This window comes from Clarias gariepinus, chromosome 13 (genome assembly GCF_024256425.1).
Source record: "Clarias gariepinus isolate MV-2021 ecotype Netherlands chromosome 13, CGAR_prim_01v2, whole genome shotgun sequence".
NCBI classification, from domain to species: Eukaryota; Metazoa; Chordata; class Actinopteri; order Siluriformes; family Clariidae; genus Clarias; species Clarias gariepinus.
Window position 1 is genome coordinate 8343080 of NC_071112.1, and position 25907 is coordinate 8368986.

At 40.9% G+C, this 25907-nt stretch overlaps 1 protein-coding gene across 1 annotated transcript in view; it reads left to right on the plus strand.

The window, feature by feature from the left end:
• dlgap2a (discs, large (Drosophila) homolog-associated protein 2a) overlaps positions 1-25907 on the plus strand; it is a 160441-nt gene that overhangs the window by 78275 nt on the left and 56259 nt on the right. The window contains exons 2-3 of the mRNA XM_053509555.1: positions 923-2082; positions 22185-22390. Coding sequence (XP_053365530.1) covers positions 991-2082; positions 22185-22390 — 1298 coding nt within the window. The 5' untranslated portion in view covers positions 923-990. The remainder of the gene's footprint in view (positions 1-922; positions 2083-22184; positions 22391-25907) is intronic.

A 25907-nucleotide genomic window follows, 5' to 3' on the forward strand; every position in this document is an offset into this window, starting at 1 on the left:
TTAATGAAGGATTACAATTTAAAGTTAATTAAAGGACACAGATGTGGCTAAGTAGGGGTAGAAATGAGTCTACTTATAATTCTTCACATCTCGGTACACTTCACTGCGCTTAAATGATGCTGGAATGTTACTTCTGAAGCTTAAATGTAATTTGAAGTAGCATCATGATTGTGTTCTTTTTGTTTGACCAGAACTGGGTTAGTTATCTATCTATCTTGTCTGCTAAAACAGGCATGAACAAGCATGAAATGGCAATGTCACACAGGAAAAGTAATCAAAATGATCATGACTTGATATGTGATACTGTTTGCCTTTAATAAAATGGTCCTTTGTCTGTCTTTGATGAAAGTTTCCAGCAAATGTAGCTTTAATCTCAGAGCGTTGTCGCCCAAGGTCGTCTGCTGGCACTCCTCAAAGCACTCTTGAACCAGAGCTGGCTTTGACTGATGGCACCACCGTGCCAAAATGATAGGCTATTATTTTACATTGCATTGGATAAATGGAAATGCTTACGATGCTTCCCATTTGACTTACAGGGATCTTCACAAGGGCCCAGCTCTCACTCCTGTCAAGTTGTAGTATTTAAAAAAATCTTTCTTTATAGGATGCAACCAAGCAACATTCATAAGTGAACGGCACTGGTGTGTTTGTTTATCAATTGTATTCTCCTTTTCAAGGACTTTCCATTGAACTTCACACCTTGTGCTTTAAATCGTGGGGAAATAATGTAAACTGTGTCCTTGAGATCATCTTTGTCCCCTGATACACCACAAGTTGTTGTTGAACCAAGAATCATTTTCTGTTACTTGAATCAAGACTTGTTGCTGAAAATAAAGTCTAGTCAACAGCTGGGTAATAAAAGGTATGGGGAAACTGGACAGTTCTGACACATAATCTCTTTGTCTCTCCTTGTTATTTGCAGACCAGCCATATTCATGGTCCCCCATCCAGTACTTCGATGAAGACAGCTACCCCTCCCCTCCCAGGAATATGAAAGGTCTATCAGGTGGTCGTCCCCAGCTAAACATCACACCTGGACATTCCTGTGGGCTGACAGACTGCGACCACTCCCTCGACCACCTACAGCATGGAATTCCTGACTCCCGTTCGTCTTACTTGCTTAGTCCTACGGAGAGTTGCCCCATGGACCACCACCGCTGCTCGCCGCGGAGCTCCATCCATTCGGAGTGCATGGTGATGCCTGTCTCCATGGCCTCTGACCACGTTTCCAGCAGCACATTTCCCAGGATGCATTACAGTTCACATCATGAGAGTTCGCGGGAGGATGGCACCACTGGGCACGGCGGCAGCGGTGGTGGTCCTGGTATTGTTGGAGGGGGTGGAGTAGGAGGAGGTGGTTCAGGTAGTGGTTCCGGTTCCGGAAAAATGAACCGAATACCTGCCAACCTCCTGGACCAATTTGAGAAGCAGCTGCCCATCCACCGAGATGGATTCCACACGCTGCAATACCAGCGCACGTCCACGGCTACCACCAGCAGCGAGCAGCGGAACGAGAGTCCAGGTAGGATCCGCCACCTGGTGCACTCTGTGCAAAAGCTCTTCACCAAGTCCCACTCGCTGGAAGGCTCTTCCAAGATGAACGGCACCAAAGGAGACTCACGCTCAGAAAGCGGCCACCACCATCACGGCCACCACCATGGCCACCACAAACACAGCAAGAGAAGCAAGAGCAAGGAGCGCAAATCTGACTCCAAGCACCGCTCAGGGATTGCTGGGTGGTGGAGCTCTGATGATAACCTAGACAGCGACAGTACCTACCGGACTCCCAGTGTCATGAGTCGGCACCATGTGGACCACATAACTCACTGTTACCCGGAATCGGTACCAAGTCACTTTGGAGATCTTTCACTTAAGACCTCCAAGAGCAACAATGACGTAAAGTGCTCGGCTTGCGAGGGCATGGGCTTGGCTCCTGAGGGCAAGTACATGAAGCGGAGCTCTTGGTCCACTTTGACTGTTAGCCAGGCCAAAGAGGCCTACCGTAAGTCCTCGCTCAACCTCGAGAAACCCATGATGCCTCAAGACCTCAAGTCCCCCATGAGGCCTTGTCATTATCTCCAGGTCAGTAAAGCTTTATGTTTTATATTTAAGTGATTCTTTTTTGTAATATATGCTCAGTATACCAGCTTTATTTTAGCAAAAAGGCATAGAAGTGCACTTATAATTATTTTTGGAGAACAGAAATTATATTCAAGCCTATAATGTAACAGTTTAACAGGCCTGCTGTTACTCAAGTGCTTTCTGATTCTGTTTTTGTTTTTGATGATGGAGTGTGAAATGATAATGTAGTGCTATATTTGGGGACACATTTATTAACAGTACAGCAGGATTTTAAAGGCAGAGAAGCTTCGCTAGGATTTAGAAATATTGCAAACCATTGGCCTTGATTAGCATTGATTGCATGGTATAGAAATGCCCTAATACATCACTGTTACCACGTTTAATTAGTTAAGTGCCCCTTCATTTTTAGATGAGATGAAACACTGAAATCTTGGTTTTCTGACACTGTACCAGGTTTGTTCATACATCTCTAGAGCTATGCGGTTATTTCTCTTCTCAGCAGCTAAAAATGTACAGTACGTAGTGAACATGTTTGAAGGTGGACAGAAAGCTACCAAAATTCCGAAAGGACCTTTAACATGGTGGATAGCACAAGATCGTTGCAAGAGACTATACTGAACAAAAGGATCTGAAATTCTAAAATAGCTGTTTCAAATATTCTTGCTATAGCATTTTCTAAGAGGTTCAACTCTGACTTGAGGATGCACAAGGGCTTGTACCAGTGGAGGAGTTGTATAAAAGGAAGGACAAGACCATAGAAAGCATAGAAAGAGAGAATTTATGGAGCTCAAGCGCGCCAGCACATGTTTTTACATTTAATCCAATGGCCACAAGGTGGGTGGAATACAGATGCTTTTAAAAAGCACACCCACGTGCAACCTTATTTGCCCTGTTTACCCTACAACCAATCTCGTTTGATGGTGGGGGTTAGGGAAAAAATAATGAACAAGGCTTTAATGAAAAAAACCTGAGTGACCCATTCCTTTCTGGGTCATTCTTTAATTACCTAGACAATGGGTAAAAACAGAAGAATAATTATTATCATTAACAGCAATCAAATAAGCAAACAGCTTATTTAAAAATACCTAAAAATACTAAAATATGTTTTAGACACAGTACATTGTAAGATGCACGCTAAACTGGGCTAACAACAAAATACAAGCTATTATAAAGGATAGTTTCCGTTATAATGCTAATCTGTTTTGTCTGAGCTAGTCAGCTAAATAGGTTTCGTATTTAGCTAGTTAGGTTTTGTTAATTTATGTTGTTACTGTAATTTATGTTGTGTGTAACACCTTGGTAGTGGAAGAATGTTCGTTTCATTGTGTACTGAACTGTATGTGGTTAAAATGACACTAAAAGCCCACTTGACGTACCTTGACTTGACTCCTGGTAGCTTATAGGGTTTAAGGCACTAAGTTTACGCACTGACATGTTGGCGGTTCAAGCCCCAGCTCCACCAGATTGGGCCCTTCAGCAAGGCCCTTAACCCTATCTGCTGCAGGTATCTGTGCTCTAACCCCAGCTAAAAAAGAGTTCAAATTAATTAACTTTATTTAAGTCGTGCTTTTGTGCTCTAGGTTTCCAATCGATCACAGACCAGAGCATGTTCTTGTAGTGAGTTTCAGAAAAGACAAGATGTTTTGAAATCTTTTTTTTTTAAATTGTAGTCGAATGTACATAAAAATAACCAAAAGCAAAAATACTCATTTAGCAATTACTCTTTTTACACTGACCCAGTTATACACTCACCCATGTGGGGAAAAAGGTTTTATTTTTCTTATGTTAATTCTGTTTCCTGCTATGTCCCATTAGTGTTTAAGGAGGTAGGTACGTTGCAAATATTTCAACTTAAGTAACTAACAAAATAGCAACTTTTACCGGTATTCAATGTGACATGTGACAATCAGTGTTGGGGGACATTACTTTTTAAAGTAACTAATTACATTACAAAATTACTGTTTTTGAAAAAGTAATCAGTTACATTACAGCGTTACTTTCTGATAAAAGTAACTAGTTCGAGTACTTTTCCATTGCAGAAAAATGAAAACTCCTTTGTGATTCCTCATGCTTGTTGTTTTAGTCAAGACCTTTATAATTATTCTACCATCATCACTCAGCGAAGTTTAGCCCATAATCTGGTAACTACTAATACCCCTATCTCACCTACACGGTTTTGCGCGGTGGCCGATTTATCATGATTCATCGCGAGTTTTGGCGCTGTGATTAGATTTATATCTTTCCGCGCCTCTGTCCCCGCATAGTCAAACTGCATAAGTGAGATAGGGGCTTGTAGGACGACTGTCACACACACACACACACACACACACACACACTAACAGATTGGGAAAGACTGCTGTCTGAAACTAGCTAGGTTTTTTTCTAAGAATGCCTAAACGCGGTCTAACTTTTACACATACCAAAGACTTGTAGCAAACATGGTATTATTTGGAAGACCAATGGAGAGTAAATCATTTTGGACACTAATGATATATAGTACGATCCATGATGCAAAATGATTTAGAATGATTTGTTTCAGTGTTTAGCTGCAGAGCTGCGAAATGTTTATCGAGAGCTTCAGTGAGAGAATTGATGAGAAGCCTGAAGCCACGAGCAGTAGGGTGAGATTACAAACTGCTAGCGAAGGCTTAACAACGACAGCATCGATACGGAAGACAAAACCCGCCATCTTGAAAGCTATCGATTTTATTATAGACCAGCGACGTTGGCGCACTGTGGTCTTCGTACTGTAAATAGCTCAGAGGTTTGGGTGGCATTCGGGAATCACTGCCGCTATCATTGGCGGTATCAGGGTGACACATCAGGGAAAGAGGAATGAGCCAAGATTAATGTTGCTCTGTCCTGCTGAGTCAGAAGAAAGCTCCACTGCTCATGACGTGCATTTATTTAGCGTCCAGCGCGGGTAGGAGTAGAGGATTAGATATGCTCCATCAATCTTAAGTGCAGCAGTAGGATGGATGGGGGCACTTGAGGGTAACTGTTAATTAGCGGGTTCTGTCGTAAAGCCTTGAAGAGTCACTACGAGGGCGAATTCGAGGTCAGGTGTGTTCGGTTTATTAGAAGCGATCAAAACAGGGTTGGCAAAAGAAGTGTTCTCTTTAAGCTGGAAGCCGAAAGGATGTTTTGACCCCTAAACAAACAGTATGTGCGATGCCAGAATAATACACTGTATCATCCTCTGCATGTTAGCTGTACTAGTCCTCGCAGAAACCGTGACCATGCAGTCTGTATTTTCTCTATGCAAATGAGTGACAGCGATCAACGCACTTATGCTAATTATTATTAATAATAATTACAGGTTCATGAAACGGTGTTGACAGTTCAATCAAGGTCGAGAGACATCAGGTTATAATTGCTCAGATAAACATTTCAAGTTAAGTGAGAGGTCTTTATAAATCGATCACTTACTTAATTGACTTTAATTGCAGGCTGGACGAAGCTAAACCCACATTACTCATTTATCCACTCGTTTGGAGCTGCGCGCATAGAATAAAAAGATCTCCGGCACTCCGTGTCAGATGGTCCGTCATCGTTACAGCGCCAATTAGCTTAGGTTTGTGTTCATCGAATGTGTCAGATAGGATTAACTACCCGTCATATACCGGCATGACCGGGGCTGGGGTAAAGAGAGTCGGTGATTCTGATGCATCTGCGTTTCACGCCACTTAACGGGCTCCTCCGTCCGTGATAAACACACAGCGCCGAGAATAGCGCAACCCATCCATCCGGCTGCTGTTTTTGGCAGCCGTTATCAATGCGGACCTCTGTGACGCACGCGCTCAGGGAGATTTATGTCCCATCGCTGTGAAGCAAACCGACTAAAAGGTTGCAACATCCACACCAAGCCACGTGTGCTGGCTTCGGCAGGGAGGAAATAAAGAAGCTATTTTTGGTCGGTGTCTTTATCAGAAAGGTCAGTCAAGCGAGGGAGACAGGACTGTTTGTCGAGAGCATGGCTCGAAGCAGAATCGATGCTAAAAAGTTTTCGGCTTGTTTGCTTTATTGGTGCGGCTCCTACTGTTTGTCTCACTCAGACCATGTGGGTTGTCAAACTCCTCGGATGGCCAGATGGTCGATTTTGTGCGCTCTTCTTTTAGCATCCTCAGTTGGATAGCGCTAACACTTATGAAACTGCGACTCATATGAAATGTCAAATATCGCTAGAGATCAGTTCACTACCCGCTCGCTTGGCAAGACTTTGTTTCGAGGATAAGGGACACGCTTTTATTTGAAAGGAAACCTTCACTGCCTTTGTTGAAGATGTTTTACTTTAGTTAAGTAACAATAAAACCTTATAAAGCCACGAAGAAAAAGTTTTATTCATTACAAACAACATAGTTTGAATCCGTTTATAACTACCATAATTGATCACATAATTTCATTAATGAGAAATCACAAAGTCCTGAAGATCTTACAGATTTATTAAACAACTGGCACTGGAGACTCCTTCCTCTGATGTTGAATAAATGTCTCCTTATGAAAAAACATAACCACATTAATGGTGATAGATTTTTTAGATTTATTGATATTGTTTTATTGTTTCTGAAAATAAGACAGCTAGTCAGGAAACAACTGTCAATAATAGCTGCTATATTGAAAGTGCTAACAGCAATGGCATCACGATTTTTGGGTGCCAATTCCATCACAACTGTGATTCTATAAGTATTGTGATTTTAATTATTTTTACTTTTAACATTAACAATTTTTGATAATGTAACAACATAAAATGTGTTTCTGTTGCACCACTCTGAAACTTCTGCGCTCGGGTCAGAATCGTTCATTTCTGAGGCTGTCACGGCCAATCAAACTGAAAACAAGCCAGTTCGGGTCACTGGCTGATCAACCATTTCATCTCCATTATGACGTAAAAAATTAATAATTATATAGATTGGAGTCAAAAGAATTTAAATTCATAAGCCCATCTGTAATAAACAGGAACTTCTGAGAAATTTAGGAAAACATAAGGGTTATGATGGTAATGTTGCAACTTTTGGGATGTGTGTGTGTGTAGTTGGCACAAACGGTGAGACTTCACCGCTACAATCATGTAACGATAAAGTTAAGGTGTTAGGGTGTTAAACTGGTTGGGAAAGACATTCTGCACCAGGTCACACTCGAAGACAAGCTCCCTTCTATGTACACACACACACACACACACAGACACACACACATACACTGTCTCTCTCTCTTTCTCTCCTTGCCTTTGTATAATCCCTGCGAGACATCTTTCACCAGTGGTGTCTCTCAGTGTCTCTGACATCTCTCTCGCTCTCTCTCGCTCTCTCTCTCTCTCTCTCTCTCTCTCACATTACAACAACGAAGGCTTTGTGAAAAGTTTCGATCGGTACTAATCAAAAGTTAATCTTCATACATAGGATGTTATTCTCTCACATCTTGTTTTGTTTATTTCTATATTTGCTTTAATGCCTTTTTACCTCTCATTTTTATTCTTCTTGTTTCACTCCCTCGTTCTCAGTCTCCTGCTGAGCTGCGATTGATCGGAAGCCAGTTTCACATGAGTCCAGAGACAGATCAGAGCTTCTGTATGAAAAAAAAAAAAGTCAGAATCCCTGGCAGTGGGAAATTTTGGATTACAAAAGACAGAAGAAAGCAGAGCACTAGTGAATTAGTGTTGATGATAGAACGGCACAAAGACTTTCCTTAGGTCATTTAAACTAGACCTGTGTCTAAAGTCTTTAAGGACCTGGACATTTTGCTATGTAATATAATACAATATGATTTTTTTTTTTTTTTATAGAAAATGATTTGTAAAGGATGTGGGAGAGGGATTTATAAAGTACAACATCTTTTCTAGTTTTATTTACCAGAAACAGATTTTGGTTTCATTTAATACTTGTCCTTAATGCTTGCACTAATTAAACCTGTAGCGACCTAATATAGAAATATAAGAGTAATGAACACAGACCCCTTAAAAGAATACATTAGACAGGTTGCGAAAAATACTGTAATGGTTACTGGCCAGTCGGGTTTTATTATTTTGGGGGCCGGAAACAAGGAGACTTTAAAACACCAGGCCCTGGAAAGTTTGTAAAATGGAAACATAGGGTTCTAGAAACATAGCAAAGTCCTAGAAATGTAGGAATCTGTAAATATAGGGTCCTGAAAGTAAATGGTACTAGCAATGAAGTGGAATCTGCAAACATACAGTATGTATCATAGGTCATGGAACTATGGAGACCTCAAAACAACCTCCTGTGGGGGGAAAAAGCATTCTGGAAACATAGGCTTCAATACAGAGTTCCTAGAACCTTTGAACCCTGAAAGTATAGCATATGATCGTGTGTTCAAGAAACACAGCACCCTAGAAATACACTGATCAGCCATACCATTAACATCACCGCCAAGTGAATTGAACAATGTTGATTATCAATTACATACCAGTAAACGATAATAGGATCAAGGCTCAGGCCAACATGTCTGCAGTACAGCACAAACCACTGAAAAAACTCAACGCTGCACCACAGTAGAAAGGCACCAGAACACCCAGTTCACCACAGCCTGCTGCGCACAGGGGGCCCAGCAGGCAAAGAGTCCAAGGTCGTTGACGTGGCCTCCAAATTCCTCAGATCCCAATGCAATCGAATACTGGACAAACAAGCCCGATTCCCAGAGGAGCCCCCTCACAACCCACAGCATTCAAAGGATCCACCGCTAATGTTCTGGTGCCAGACACCACAGCACATCTCCAGAGGCCCTGCAGAGCCACGCCAAGAAAACATAAACCTAAACTATTCTTAATGCTAATTTGCATATTTAAAGGGAACACTGTGTGAGGTGGAGTTATAGTGTTTGGCAAAATTCACATTGATTCACCCAAAACCATATTTCACCATTTGGGCCTTTTAATACCCTTGTGACTTGGGGAAACCAAAATATTCCCTATTCATGTGTAATACTTCTTGATTCTGTTAAAAACTACTACTGCGTACTGCCAATACAAGGATTCGCCAGAGATCATTGTGCAGTCAAACTGTTCATATCCACTGCATCTCTGCTTTCAGTGATTCCTTGCAGGAACGATAATCTATTAATTGTGATTAAAAGGGTGATGTTAAGAACGGACCTGTGAAGTTATGTGATGTAGAGGGTGGAATTGCAACGTTGTGGGTGGAACTGTGACGTTGAAGGTGGGACGCCGATGTAAACGGTGTACTTGTGATGTTGAGGGCGGAACACCAATGTTGAGGGTGGAGCCATGATGTACAGTAGATGGGGTTACTGCGGTGTAGATGGTGGAACTGCGATGTACAGGGTGAAACTATGATGTAGAGAGTTGAACTACGATTTTGAGATGTAGGGGGTAGAACTAAGATGCAGGGGGTAGAACTGCGATATAGAGGGTGGAACTGTGATGTAGAGGGTAGAAATTAGATGTAGGGGGTAGAACTGAGATGTAGGGGTGAAACTGCGATATAACGGTAGAACAGCGACAGAGGGGTTACACAGCAATGTAGGGGGTAGAACAGCATCGTAGGGGGTAACACAGCGATGTAGGGGGTAGAACAGCGTTGTAGGGGGTAACACAGCGATGTAGGGGGTAAAACTGCATCGTAGGGGGTAAAACTGCATCGTAGGGGGTAAAACAGTGATGTAGGGGGTAAAACAGTGACGTAGGGGGTAGAACAGCGACGTAGGGGGTAACACAGCGACGTAGGGGGTAACACAGCGACGTAGGGGGCAACACAGCGATGTAGGGGGTAAAACAGTGATGTAGGGGGTAGAGCAGCGTCGTAGGGGGTAACACAGCGACGTAGGGGGCAACACAGCGATGTAGGGGGTAGAACAGTGATGTAGGGGGTAGAACAGCGTCGTGGGGGTAACACAGCGACGTAGGGGGTAGAACAGCGACGTAGGGGGTAGAACAGCGACGTAGGGGGTAACACAGCGACGTAGAGGGTAACACAGCGACGTAGGGGGTAGAACAGCGTCGTGGGGGTAACACAGCGACGTAGGGGGTAACACAGCGACGTAGGGGGTAACACAGCGACGTAGGGGGTAGAACAGCGATGTAGGGGGTAACACAGCGACGTAGGGGGTAACACAGCGACGTAGGGGGTAGAACAGCGACGTAGGGGGTATCACAGCGACGTAGGGGGTAACACAGCGTTGTAGGGGGTAACACAGCGTTGTAGGGGGTAGAACAGCGTCGTAGGGGGTAGAACAGCGATGTAGGGGGTAGAACAGCGATGTAGGGGGTAGAACAGCGTCATAAGGGGTAACACAGCAATGTAGGGGGTAGAACAGCGTCGTAGGGGGTAGAACAGCGTCGTAGGGGGTAGAACAGCGATGTAGGGAGAGAAACTGGGATTATCAAGAGATGAGTCAGTGTGATGGATCAAGAAACTTTTCTCGCTGCATTATATATACTAAGTGTGTGTGTGTGTGTGTGTGTGAAAGAGACTTTGTGTGTGTGTACTGTAGGTGTGATTAGGCAGATGATTACACACCTTACACTTCAGTATTTTTAACGAGAGCAACATGAACTCACACCAACATTCCCAGCCTTATTAACTCTACTCATGTTACTTTCTCTTTTTCTATCTCTCCTTTTCCCATTTTCACTCTCCCGCTGTCATCTTTCTCAAGCTCTCCGTCACATCATCTCTATTATCCTTCAAGTCTGCATTACCTTTAGTAGTCTATCTCTTTAATCTGTCTCCTTCAAAGCTCTCTTTCTTTTTTTAAAAAAGTTTTCTTTTTCAAAGAATAATCCCTTGTTTTAGACCACGTTTTTTTTCTTTCTTTTTCTCTCCCTCTTTTTTGTGTCTCTGTGTCTCACTGCATCCATGTCTTTCTTTGTAACTTTCCCCTTTATCTCTTTTCCTCTTTTGTCTCCCTTAATGTCTCCCTTTGCCTGTCCCTCTGCTTCTCTGGCTCATAGTCTCTCTCTCTCACTTTCTCTGTGTCATTACAGTATATATCTTTTGCTGACTCTTCATCTCTCCCACTCTGTCTTCTTCTGTCTCTTTGTTTCTCTGGATTTCGGGAATATTCTCTCTCTCTCTCTCTCTCTCTCTCTCTCTGAGATCAGTCCATCATCAAATCAAAAGTCCAAAGTCTTTGGTTACATCAAAAGACCTATTCACTGCAGTATTAACAGCCTGTCAGCAAGTGTAGCTCACAGTAATCCCTCATTCAACCTACTTGAGTGAGAGAGAGCGAGAGAGAGAGAGAGAGAGAGAGAAAGCAGAATGGGAAATTGTGGCGCAAAAAGGAGTTACTTGTACAGATAGAGAAGAAGAAAAAGAGATTCACCCCAAACCTTTAGAGTGAATGTGGGTATGAAACCATGTTCTGTTCCTGACTGCAGCACTGATGAGGTTCTGGACACACAGATACTTCCTGTCCGCTATAAACCATCACAAGGACGTCCATGGTGGACTCGTACAGAAGACTAATCACACAACAAAAGGGATTTCATAAAGATGAAAGTGTGTCATGTTTAATATGGTGATGTTTTCTGTGAAATGATGGTAATTGAACATTTATGGATGGATGAAAAGACGCTCCAGACTCTCTAAGCTGATCTAAAGCTGAGTTTGTTACTTTTTTTTTTTAATTTAGTTTTGGATCGGTGTTAAACATTAAACACTCTACCGAACGGTCACGTAGGCTCATTTCGCCTCTCTTGGCTTTGCAGCATTTGACTGGGGAGAAGAAGGAAAAAAAAAAGATGATCCAGGGGTGAATGAAACTCCAAATGTCAGAGTCATCCATACACTCCTACATACACACACATACTGAAGCCTGTGGGTTAATTAGGTCTGAAAGGAATTAGATATTTTTAGAGCCTTAATTACGGCCGAAAGCCAGGGGACAGGGCCAAGCTGTGTGGAGATTAGCCTAATGTGAAATTAGTGATTAACTAAAAAAGAAAGAAACACACACACACACAGCGACCTGGCCATGAGATATGTGTGTATGCGTTACAACTCCAAACACACCACATTATAATGACTTAATATAAATTTACACTAGACCAAATGCTGGATCCTGATTGGTCAGAAAATGTTGGTTAATTTTCTAAAACAGCATCTCTGACAGTAGTGCAGGTTTATATTGATGTGCTTGTTCTTATACATTATCATTTCTATAGTAATGGCTCAAAAAACGTTTTTCGGAGACTTTTATGTAACTTTCATAGAATGAGTCTCCAGTGTCGGCGCTTTGTGGTTTGTAGTTTCTCAGTAAGCTCTGTATGCGTGTGTGTGTGTCTGTATTGTAAGAGCTTGACTTAGGAAGCACCTCAATGTGCATTGACCAGTGGCCACAATGATACTAAGCTGGCGACCGGCGGTAGTGGCAGATCCTGTAGATGAAATGGGTGTAAAATGAAGGTGGCATTCACAGGCTTGTTCACCCGGCATGTTCGCAGTTAAAACTAGAAGGCAACACGGTCCTTTGGTAGCGTCGACAGGCAGGAGTTAAAAGTGACAGAACAGGGGTGGATTTCCAGTAGCAGTGGTGACCAGCCATTGGTGACAATCCAGGACATTCTAGCTGGTCCTTGGCTGTGGCGGCGGCATATCCGATATCCAAAGCGAAGCAGACGTGTCTGTCGCCTTCCTGTAGCTGTGGCGGCAGTCCTAACTTGGAGTCTAAACATCAAGGCAGCAGCCAGGCTGTGTCGTGTTGAATGGCCATAAGTGAAGGCGAAAGTGCCGGGGCAGCTAGTACAGTCCCTTGGCAACTGACCTTGGGCCAGCTGCTGACCAGCAATGAACACTCCTCAATGTGGAAAGTCCATGAGATTCGAAGCATGCCATTTCCAACTCAGCCCTCCACTCGTTTCTCCACCTTTCTTCCTTATTTCCCATTTATTTAAGATCATTATTAAACACCAGCTGTGTCAGGTTTAGCAGCCCCACCCCATCACGTTCGTGCTGATGGGGAGTCCACGTGCCAAATGAACTTGTGGTTGTAGTGAGCGAGAAGCAAACAAAGAATTATGTGTTTTGTGGCGTTGTGTTATTTGTTTGTTTTATTGTATGGTTACACAACCGTTAGTTCCGTCCAAGCAATCTGAGGCATTCCACCAGTAGTGATAATGGACAGTAACGGCACTGTACTTGTATTACTCCATCTCCCAGGTCTCCCAAAGGGTTCCTTGAAAACTAACAGTAGGCAGCGTCATCACCAAATTTGGCATCATACTGTGAGCATGTCATTGGCGTTCGTCACCCAAGGTAACAGTAGGCAATCAGTCTGTAATCTGTGATTAAAGGCAGTACTTAGTGTGTGGAACAAGTGATTATTCATCCTAGATAGTGCACTAGCTTGTAATTTAAGGCAGTTTGGGGTTCAACCAGAACCACAAAAATTAATAGAGCAGATGGTATAAGTGGAAAAAGTTGAAATATTAAGTAAATCTTATAAGTTTCTAAGCACAGTCCACCATCTCCATGGTTTATTCTCCTCACCTTTTGGCTACATAGTACAAATCACAATTTAAAACTGCTTTCACCCATTTATTTTAATTACAGTAACTGTCTGTCACTAATGGACATTCGCCAGCTCCACCAATCATGGTTAGTACCAAAAGTGTACAGTTGTTCATTGGCAGGAAGTTCAGCTGTTCTGGAATAGTTATTACAAGAACAGTATTGTTAAGTGCATTTGCAAAACCCATTAAGCACCATGATCAAACTGGCTCTCATAAAGACCTTCCCAAGAACGCAGGACCAAAACTTATCTCTGCTGCAGAGGAGAAGTTAATTTAGAGTTACTGTACCAGCCTCAGAAATCACAAATTAACGAACAGCCACGAACAGCCAATTAACCTCAGATTAGAGCCATTATGAAGGATTTACAGAGCATAAGTAGCAGATACATCAATATAACTGTTTAAAGGAGATTATTGTACTGTATATTTTAAATGCTTTCAGTATATTTTTATAAAATTAAAAAAATTTAAAAAATCAGAAAAGAAATGGTGTTTGTGGAATTGTTTAAATCGTTTTTTTATCAGAGCTTTCGGGTCAAATTAATTTGTAGCACTTTGAGATTTGCTTCAAATATAAAGTGCAATATAAATAAAATGTATTATTATTATTATTATTATTATTAAATGTAATATCACACTCGAGGTCATGATGTTGTGCTGGTTATAAGTATGAATGTGATGCCTATGACCGTATCACAGCCATGCTGATAACCAGAACAACAGCATTGCCTCTTGTGTGATATTACTTAAATATAGAATTGTTAGCACATGGCATGCTTACCTTGACGTCAATCATCATGACCTTGCTAGCTGAGATAAGCATTAACAAACAGTAGCAGCAGAGATTGCACGAAGAAAGGATCTGGCAACTGGACAGATGGGTAGATTGTCTCACACATACACACACACACACCTCTCACTGATGTTCAGAGAGACGCCTGGAGAGCTTGAAGTGTCTGTGATAAATCTACAGCGCTAAACCTGTCATGCTGTCATATTTTTAGCACAAACTCTTAACTCATGTAAATCTCTCTCTCTTTCTATAAATTGTGTAAGTTAATCACTGGCAAATTATATATGTATACATGTATATCTCCAACTAAAACAAATCCATGTGTAAATCTGATAACAGCTTGTGGTTACACACCGAGATATTATTAAAGCTGTTCGGAAGGTGGGTAGAGACGGATGCAAATACGTATAACAGCGGAGGTTAATTGATAAACTCCAACAAACTAATCCAAAACCATAGTCCAAAAGGCAGGGTCAAAGAACAGGCAAGGTCAGACGAGGTACAAAAAACAATGGTCGGCTCAGGAAAGAAATTCAAAATACAATCCAAAACGCAAAAAAAATACCCAAAACGCAAATCAGAGGCTTGGTAAATTTAGACAGGAATGCATGTTGAGTGTTGTAGTTTCTGGCGTCCATATTTGTTGTCCGTGATGCATGCTGGAAAATGGAGTTCGAGACCTGGCCCTGTTATGCATCATTAGGGGAATCCTGAAATATCTCTCCAGGACAGCCACGCCAACATGTCTGGAGAGGTATGACAATGCCCAGCCTGTGAATCTTCCAAGAGCTGTGATGGAAGTTGGCACAATGACTGGGCAGGGACTTACCATGGGTATTGAGCCAGGACTTGGGCAGGTGTTTCATGGGTCTTTGGGGATAGTCTGGCACCTGTATAATGTCCTCAAAGTTAGGTGGTGGCACAAGCACTTTTAAAGTCTTTGAAGCTAGGGTGTTTTGCAATCATGAGGTTTTCAACGTTTGGGATTGAAACAAACACTACATTCTTAAAGCTACGTAAGACGTAGTCAGAGAGCATGGTGTTGTGGTAGGGTGAATAGCAAGCAAGAAGTCCTTTAAGCTTAATTGCGGAACATGCATGACATACTCAAAGCTTAAGTCCAAAAATAAAGTCTTCACAGCTTAATTCTGGAGCAGATTCCATTCTCGAGACTGGGCAGTGTTGTGTAATCACTGAAGCTGAGCTGCAATGCAGACACAACATTTTCAATTGCCTTCAGGGTACAAAGGCAAGTATGACATCATTAAAACTAGGGTGCAGAGCACGGGGTGGGTCAGTGCCAGCATGTCATTCTCAAGGCCATGCAGTGGCACCAGCAGGATGTCCTTGAAGCCAGGTGGTGGTAACATCATCTTGTCAACCTCTACAGGATGTTGCACTATGGAGATTGCCAGGCTGTCCTCCAAAGGCATCAGAACTTTCAGTATAGCTGTGGAGGCCACCAGGTTGACCTCAACAGGGCACTAAGCTGGAGAGCAGTATGAGGAGCATCCTTACTCTGGACACGTTTGTGCTGTGGCATCGATGTCTTATCAGAATGCCATGTGAAGAGCTGCCTTGTTTGCTTTACTTGTGTTCTATTATGTGATGAGAGAGAGAGAGAGATGCTTTATCTGGCCTGTGGCTATAAATATTAGCAACCAAGCTATTAGCATCAGCATATATGGTAATAGAAAATAAACTGAATTAACAAACAGAAAATAAAATGGAAATGTAATAACGGAAACAATAGCCAACATAAAAACACCCGACAAAGTGCTGTTATAGAAAAATAATAAACTTCATCACATCACCCTGTCTTTGATTATTTTCCTAGAATAGCATGTTCAAACAATAATAGCATGAAATAAACCTTTCTGAAACACTCCCCTTAATTTAATTTTTATAAATTTATGCAGACATTTCTATCTAATCAAGCTGTACAGTTGGAGATCACGGATGTTCCTCGAGGGTCATTATTATTATAAACACTAGCTGAGGAAAATAATCTTTGAGCCACCATTTAATAAAAACACAGCAGGTATACACACTAGCTAAGTTTAAGAATAACAAGTATTTAAAAAACACACCCATGCTGTCTGTCCTCTTACTAATTTGTACTCTTAAAACATAAGATTTAAAATATCCTACAACCCTATAAAAAATGTTCTATAGAATTTCTAAAGGACTAATCATCTATTCGTCTAAATAAAAACGAAATTCTATTTGTTTGTAACTTTGTGCGTTTCATTTTATAGAAATTATATTTTAAGCAAAGTAAAAGTGCAAAAAAATCAATGCAAGTCTTTTCAGAAATTCCTGAAGTGCTATAGAAGTGAGCTGGAACTCTATAGAGCTTCAACATCAAAGCAACTTCTTCTTCTTTGTCTTTCGGCTGTTCCCTTTCATGGGTCGCCACAGCGAATCATCTGCCTCCATCTAACTCTATCCTCTGCATCCTCTTCTCTCACACCAACTAACTTCATGTCCTCCTTCACTGCATCCATAAATCTCCTCTTTGGTCTTCCTCTAGACCTTCTGCCTGGCAGTTCCAACCTCAGCATCCTTCTACCAATATATTCACAATCTCTCCTCTGAACATGTCCAAACCACCTCAATCTGGCCTCTCTGACTTTATCTCCAAAACATCTAACATGGGTTGTCCCTCTGATAAACTCATCCTTGAACCTATCCATCCTTGTCACTCCCAAGGAGAACCTCAACATCTTTAGCTCTGCTACCTCCAACTCTGCCTCAGCTCCAACATCAAAGCAACTGTTGAGTTCTAAAGAACTGAGAAAAATTCTTTAGGAAGTGCATCTTGAGTCCAATTTCAGGTCTATAGAGTTCAATGGTCTATGAATTCCATAAAATGTATCTCATAGTAGAAGTTCTGCAGAGTTGAATCTACACTGTTGAAATGCTTAGAAGTTCTGTAGAAACTATACACAATATTTTTGCAGGAAACTTAAAGGATATTTAAGAAAAACTATTTCAGGCAGTTGACCTTGCTGAATCACGTATAATGCACAGATGAAAAGACCAAGACCAAAACCTAACGCCTCTATCTAATCTTGGTGTGAGTGTTTATAAATAAATAAATGAACATAAAAACATCTTTGATATTAAATGCTTTACTTGCTGATGGATCTGATCATATGAGGTACAGTATGTGTAAGCAAATCCAAACGAAGAAAGCAGAATTACAAAAATATATGAAGAAATAGAATCAGCCACAAAGTTTAAATTCTTGGAAGTTTAGAATTTGAATAAATACAATACCAGAGGCAAATCACAGAACCAGAGAGTCAAAACTAGGTCACACCAAATGGACAGGGTTAGGCTTGGTAAGTATAGACGGGTGCATAGAAGAAAGAAAATCCCCTAATAATTATCCTAGAAAACACTCTCTTTATTGCATCATCTTGCAAACCCTTGAATGACTCATATTTTAAATTTCAATGTCCTAAAAACATGTTTGAAGTCCCATGTTCATCCTCTAGATTTCTAATCAATCAAAGATAAAACCACATTCTTGTAGCAAATCATTACCATTAAGGTATCATTAAGCTTGTCGACTCTAGCAACACAAATAAGTAAGTGAACAATGGGTCATCACTCATTCAGACCCACTAAAATCAGACATAAAAACTGGATAAATATAAAACATACACACACACACACACACACACACACACACACACACACAGTAAGTCCCTGACATAGATTACGAACATTCGAGTTACAAATTTCTGGAGATGCAGATGAAACGTGGATCTAGGAACATTCCTAGATGCAAACAAATAGCGAAAGTAGCTTGCACATAAAATAAACAGTGCAGTGCACCAAATTCCAATATTTACAGTTATATACAATATTTCTTTTCAAGCTGTCTTGTAAAGTTGTTCCGATGGTGTATAATCCTAATTTTGGAAAATTCTCAATAAGACAAAGTCTGAAACAGCTCTGAGAATGTGGCGTTCAGTCAAGCGCACAGTCAACACCATGCAGCATTATCCTCCCCCGCATGTCTACCCCTGTAAACGAGGTCAGCTGACCTTGCTGCATCACCGGGATTCCTCTTTTAAAGGCACAGTCTTGTGAGAGTATAAGGCAGAACCTAACACCAATCCTCACTTTGTTGGACTTATGAACGTATCCAACTTACAAACGGGTATCCGAGATGCGTACAGGTATCCAAGGTACTTATGTTTACAGATTAACACAAGGGGGACGTGACATCTTTGCGGGTGTTGAATGGTAGAATTAGGACGGGAAATTCCCTGCATAGGGAGGAGGGGAACACCCTTTGATGTACACTGTGAACGCAGCCCTTGTATTCTGTTATTTCCTACTTTCTGCATTGTCTTTAATTAAATTCTTATTTCCTATATTGTAACTCTTTACTTCCTGCTTTAATTTCCTACTTCCTATGTTTTCTGTTATTCTCTACTTCCTGAATTATCTTTACCTGCCTACTTCCTGTATTGTGTTCAACTCCCTACTTCGTGTAATGTCTTTAACTTTCTTTAATTCCCTGCTCTTATTCCCCAGATCCTGTTTTCTTTGTTATTCCCCACTTCATGTCCATCTTGTGTTCCTAGTTTGACTTCATATTTTTTACTTTTGTGTTTTTTTCCCTCCCTGTCTGTGATTTATGATTATGGACTCGCCCTATTAGATGCTGCCTGTCTGTGCTTTGGCCCGGGCTACAGACTCCACCAATGATTTGTTTATTTTCCTGAAATACACATATGCACTCATGCCCTGCCTTTCACCATATTTCATGTTTTAGATTGCATTAAGCAGTCTTTTATCCCACTGCTTACCAAGTTACCGAGTAACCAGAAAAAAGAGTTTTCATGTTGTTTCTGGTAATATTGTTTGTACTGTTAACACCGTGAGCTGAAAAGAATATTAAGTGTATTTTACAGTTCTGTTACTAAAATAAAAAGAGAGATCCTATGTGATTTCATCAGGAGATCGGGTGAACGCAGACAGACAGGAAGCCAGGGAGCTGCTCTGCTAGATCATGAAAGAAAAAATTCCATCTCTGTCCTTCCTGCCGAGCCGGAGTAGGACATTCTGTCATCTCCGTACCTAATAAAAGGATGTTTTTTTTTCCTTCTGTGTGAAACAGTCAGTGAGGTGCATACTTGATTTGATGTGTGAAGAGCACGCTTGGCGTCGTGTTTCTCTCCAAGCTGTCTGACATGTTGATAGTTTGGGCTTTGGACGACCTTACGTAGCCTGCGAGTTCACTTGCCTGCAAATATCACTGCCTCTCCATCTCGTGATCTAAAATAAGAAAAATTCAAGGATCTGAAGTTTTAACTTGACACATATCCTGATTAGGTGGTCAAGGCCCAACGTTTAAATTTTTTACTGAGTAAAATGATAGTAGCTTTGTGTGTTTAAATATCTGATTACTTTAGTGTTTTAGGCACGGACTGCTTTGTGCTTAAGCGATCATGTAGAGAAGCTTTCATTTTTTGAAAATCCCACTTAAGTCAAAATGGAACTCGTAAGAAATTTCTCGGGAATGAAGGCATTAAAGACTTTAAGCACAGTATGGTGATGAAACACATAGCTGCAGTGAAACATTTGCTTGGTCTGTGGATGATGATCTCGACCAAGGTGGCTCAGAGCCCACTGCAGTCTTTCCTGACTCAACATTCAGCAAGTGGAACACCTGATCCTTAAAGATCAACAGATACTGTAACTTGTCATCAACTTGTGGAAGAGACAAATCTGTCTGTGGGAACTATACATTCAATTCTTCACCAACGTCACTTCCACATACTGTACAGTAACAGAAACTCGGCTAGGAGTTATTGCCATATCTTCCATATGGTACTGACCTTGCTACAAGCAATTTCCATATGTTTGGGCCATTAAAGGAGTTCCTGGGAGGTCAGTATTTCACTTTTTACCTTGATGGTATCCAGGCTCTAGTAAAACACTGGGGTAAGTGTATTATTACCGCCTGAACCGCTCTACAGATGATGTATGGAGATGATCTCTCACCTCCATACATCACTCACTCACCTGGACACTAGAAGGGGAAATTATGTCAAAATGCTCTTAGTCGACTACAGCTCAGCATTTAATACCATACTGTAATTCCCTCCACACTCACCAACAAGCTGGAGCACCTGGGACTCAGCCCATATATGTTTCAGTGGATCTCCAACTTTCTAACTCGCAGACCATAGGCAATAAGTATGGGCAGATATGTCTCAGCTTCCCTCACCCTCAGCACTGGAGCCCCCCAGGGTTGTGTTCTGAGCCCCCTGCTGTACTTATTGTACACCTACGACTCTGTAGCTACTACCAACACCACCGTCATTAAGTTTGCTGACGACACCGTCGTGGTGGGCCTGATCTCTGACAATGATGAGATGACCTACATGCAGGAGATTAGGAATCATAGGGACAACCTCCTTCTGAACGTCAGAAAGACAAAGAAGCTGATAGCATCCATCTCCAAGAGGGTGGTGCGATCAGCTGAGAGCACCACCTGCACCAGGCTCGATCTACAACAAGCGGTGCTGAACCAAGGCCAGGAAGATCGTGAAGGACCTCAGCCACCCCAACAATGGACTGTTTTCTCTGTTGCGGTCAGGAAAGCGCTTCAGCTCCCTGAAGACAAACACAGAGAGACTGAGGAGGAGCTTCTTCCCGCTGGCTTCAAGGAATCTTAATCACACCACCACATAGGACTTACCACTCTGAGCTGCTCTCTTAATACCCACTACATTGCTCATATGGCACACTTGCACATTTTTGCACACCACTGAACTGCGAACTTGGACACACACATTACACACATTCACACATTACACATGGGACATTTGCACATTTTGCACACCAGTGTACTGTGAACTTTGAACTGCAACCTTGTCCAATATGCTGCACATCCACACATTATCTTGCCCATAACTGAACACAGTTCTAGACTACACTACATAAAATTACATTTCAACTTGTTCTATATTTAATTTTATAATTTTTTTATATTTTATTATATATTTTTTAAAGTTCTACTTTTTATTCTACTATTTTTATTCTACTATCCAGTATTTTATTTTCATATACTGTATATTATTGTTTGTGCATTATGTAAATTTAAAAAGTCCTTTACATCTAAAGTTTATTTACGTATTTCTAATATTTCGAATTTGTAATTTCTTTTATTACTCTTATTTTCCCCCTGACATTTTCCTTTCGAATCTTGAGGTCATCAGCAGCCAAATAAGCATTTCACTTCATATCATACTGTGTACGACTGTGTATGTGATAAATAGAGTTTAAATTTAAATCAATTTTTTTTTTGTATTAGTGTAACTGGGGATTATATAGAGAAATAAAGAGAATTTTTCCTCTGAGAACTGTGTTCTGTTATTCTGCACAATTAAAAGTCCTGCTTTGAACGCCCTTTGTAAGTGCATTTTAGATTTGTTCAACAACCAAAGCCCTTGTCCTTGAATATTATGCAAATATGGAACCTTGAGCATCTTTACAGCTTTCTCTATACACATGACAGTCTATTTGCCAAATCAAATCACACTTTTATGATGCTTTGATAAGATGGAAGTAATTACAAAAATAATACCTTCTGGTCAGAGATCTGGAAAGTTGGAATCACAATGATGCCAGAATCATCCATGACACATTAAAAGTACTAGATTCATAATAGTGAAACTGTTTATTTTTACTACTGAGGTTTTTCTGTTAATATGCACAAGCATTATCCGTGTGTGTGTGTGTGTGTGTGTGTGTGTGTTTGTGTGTGTCTGTGTGCGCATGTGTGTTTGTGTGAAGGTCCCGCAGGATGAGTGGGGTGGATATCCTGGGGGGAAGGATGATGAGATCCCGTGTCGGCGGATGAGAAGCAGCAGCTATGTGAAGGCGATGGGAGACGAAGAAAGCGGTGACTCGGACGGCAGCCCCAAAAACTCGCCGCAGAAGAGCTCTCGGCCCGGCGGCCTCATCAAGAACGTCTTGCAGAGGCAGCTATCGGACCAGAGGTGGGATTCAAACACGGTGCACACAACAGCGCCCCATACAGGTCTGCAAATACATCACAGACTCCTGTGTTGTAGGTTTTCTTTTGGCCCAGGGTCACAAAATACCTTAGGTTGTTTTTTTTTTGTTGTTTTTTTTGCATTATTGCATGAAAAGGCAGGATTTATCATAAAAGACACGAAGCCTAAATGAACCTCCAAGTTGGAGAAAAAAAAATTGTCAAAATTTACAGCGAGCAGAACCATTTAACTGTCCTAATAAAAGTAGTTCTAGTAAAAAAAACTTAAACTATTTTCCGTGTCGAACAACACAAGAAATTGTGTTTAAGTACACCTAGCATGGGTGACTGAACTCTTATGAAACTGTAAACAGTTTTTCAACAGTAACAATAGAAATAACAGTTCATTTAATAACGAACGACCTGTCATCCTTTTTTATTAATTTATGCAGGCAGGTACAATTAATCTTGTGGAACGTCCTTAAATCTAGTTAGATCCTGCTCTCACATTCGGTAAAGGTTAAAAAAAAATGTATTTACCAGCCTCCCTTTTATCTCTTTTGCTTTAAATAACTAAGGAAAGAAAAAGTGTCACGTTACAGAGAAACTGAAAAAAAAAAAAGGCTGAACTCATTCGTCCTGATGATGTCAAAAAACATTCACAATTGCGTCAAGTTAAGTTAATGTTTCCTTACAGAAAACCTCAACAATTCATCATTCTCAATCATTGTCTATAACAATCATCCTGTACAGGGTCATGGCGGGGCTCGGAGCGAATCCCAGGGCACCCGGGACATACAGTAAGGCAGGGTACACCCTATATTGGGTACCTGTCCATCGCTGGTCACACAAGCACATAGTACAGGCAAATTGTAGAGTCTTTAGACTGAGGGAGGAAACTGGAGTACCAAGCACAGGGAGAACATGCAAACTCCACACATCCCATCCACATGGAGGTGTAAGGTCACAGTGCTAACCTCTACACCATCGTGCTGCACAGTTACAGTACATGCTTTTTGTTCCTAAATCCCTTATGTGGAACATTCACTATACAAGAACAAGCTACTTTATACAGTAAGTTGTTGTAACAGTTGGACAAAAAAGACATTTAGATATAGCTGTTGTAATTTGTCTCAGAGGACGTTTCGTGGAAAGGACCATTTTTTAATTATTTCAGTAGGAGAATGAGTGCAGCTAGTTATTAAGGCGTTGGTTCTGCAGTATAAGCTGACGTACTGTATATCCAGGAGGAATTCCACACATCAATATATATTTCACTGCAGGCCTATTTTTTCCCAGAGTCAGCACACTGCACCGTGCATTCAACAGAATTAATTCATAGTGGGAAAAAAAAAGCTTTCCAAATTTAGCAGTGCCTCATCTGATGCCAAATGAAGATCCATGTTTCATTCCAACTGGTTGGCTCACTTAGAGGTAATAATTATTCTGTTTCACACTCGGATAAAGGCCTGTGATTTTTACATAAACATAAACGAACAGAGAAAAAAGGGATAGTTATTATAGGGACACATTTTCCCTTCCGTCATTATTATTATTGTTGTTGTTATTGTTGTTGCTGTTGTTATTATTATTATTATTATTATTATTATTAATAAAATAGTCTACATCATGGATCAGCTCTGGTGTTTGCTTGGGTAATCAATAATAAAATTGGATCTTTACTGCCTGCCCAGAGTTTGGCATCGGAGCCAGTGTGTGGCATTCAGGTGTCTGACGCGCTGCGACGGAAGTGCTGAGGCTTCTTTTAATTTTCAGGCTGTAGTTATAATTTATAACCAGGAGTCAAAGTGCAAGAAATAATGATAAATGTAAAACAACCAGATACTGAAACTTTGTGATCACACTAAATGAAGTTACATGACCATTTGACTTTATATGCAAATTGCCTTATGACAGAGCAAAATGACTGTCTGCAGGAAAGGAAGCTTTTTCAAAGGGTAAATGTTATGCACAATCTACTTTCTACTCATTCTCACATTCAGTTAAGTCTCCAGTCTGATGTTCTGCTGTTTATCCTTTTTTACCATTTCTGTGTTGGCTTTGGCTTAAACAAACCAATCCGATTTGCTCTATTTTGTGACCTTATATACCAAGAGATCCTCCCCTTACTGTATGAACTGGATAGGAGCAGACGGTTAGGGGTTAGAACATCTTTTTAATTAGGACGTGGTACAAGCAAACAAACCAAAATGTGAGTATTTTTTGCAACCAAGACCTATTGTAATCTGCTTCTAATCAGCTCATCAGGGTTGTTAAATATTTAGGTATAAACAACAATAAAATATAACAATAAAAATAAGTACAGTTTATTGATTGTCTAGCTAGCTGTAAGGCAGCATAGTGGTGGTGTAGTGGTTAGCACTGTCACCTTGCACCTCCAGGGACCAGGTTCGATTCCCGTCTCTGTGTGCATGGAGTTTGCATGGTATCCCCGTGTTTGATGGGTTTCATCTGGGTACTCCGGTTTCCTCCCACAGTCCAAAGATATGCAGGTTAGACTAATTAGCGTTCACAATTTGCCCGTAGTGTATGTACTGTATGTGTGTGTGCCCTGCAATGGATTGGCACACTGTCCAGGGTGTACCCTGCCTTGTGCCCTACAGTAAGTCTCCTGGGATAGGCTCTTGGTCCCTGCGACCCTGAATACAGGATAAAGTGGTATAGAAGATGAGTGAGAGTGAGTAGCTAGCTGTATAAATTCTATACTCAAAATAAAAAAGCATTCCACAGAAAAAAATCAGGTTAATAACAATTTTATTTTAGTTTTTAGCTTTTCTAGTAAATTGGCTCCAGTTGCTAATTAAATAGCAACCAAATGCTAAAAAGGATAAAAAAATATATAATACTATATTCTTAAAAAAATAAAATAAATACAAGTTCTGCAAGTTATGTTTAGCTAGCATACATCAATGACAGCCCGCCCAGCCTAGCTAGTTTTTAAGAACCAGGTTTTTCAATCTAATAAATTACTGTATTTAAGACCTTATTTGAGTGACAGCATATGTGAACAATGTTTTAATGTACAATGAATGTGTAGCCTAAATGCTCTGATGACAAGCATTCTTTTTTTCAATATCATTACTTCTGTAGCTACAGTAGCTAGCTACAGCGTTCAGGAATTGACACTGAGTAATTTCTGTGAAAAGTCACTTGTATTTACAGATGTCCATGTGCATAAAATATGCTGCTGCAAATATCACGTTATGACAATATGTGAAGCAGCATGACTAGATTGTTTAAATGTCATTCAGACATTTTTGTAAGGTGTTGTCCTCCTCGATACCGTCATCTTTACTGCGTACCTTGTTATAGAATGTTAGGAAAGGGGGTCAAGAAGATACATATGCAAGGGAGGTTTAAGCTCGAACATCCGATGTTTTTGGAATTTTTTTCTGTCTGTTTGTGCACGCATCACGTGAAACCAAAAAAAATAATTTTAATGGGGTTTTGGCCAAGCTTGAGGTAACATATAGGCTTTGTTTCATCGCAATTGGCCCACG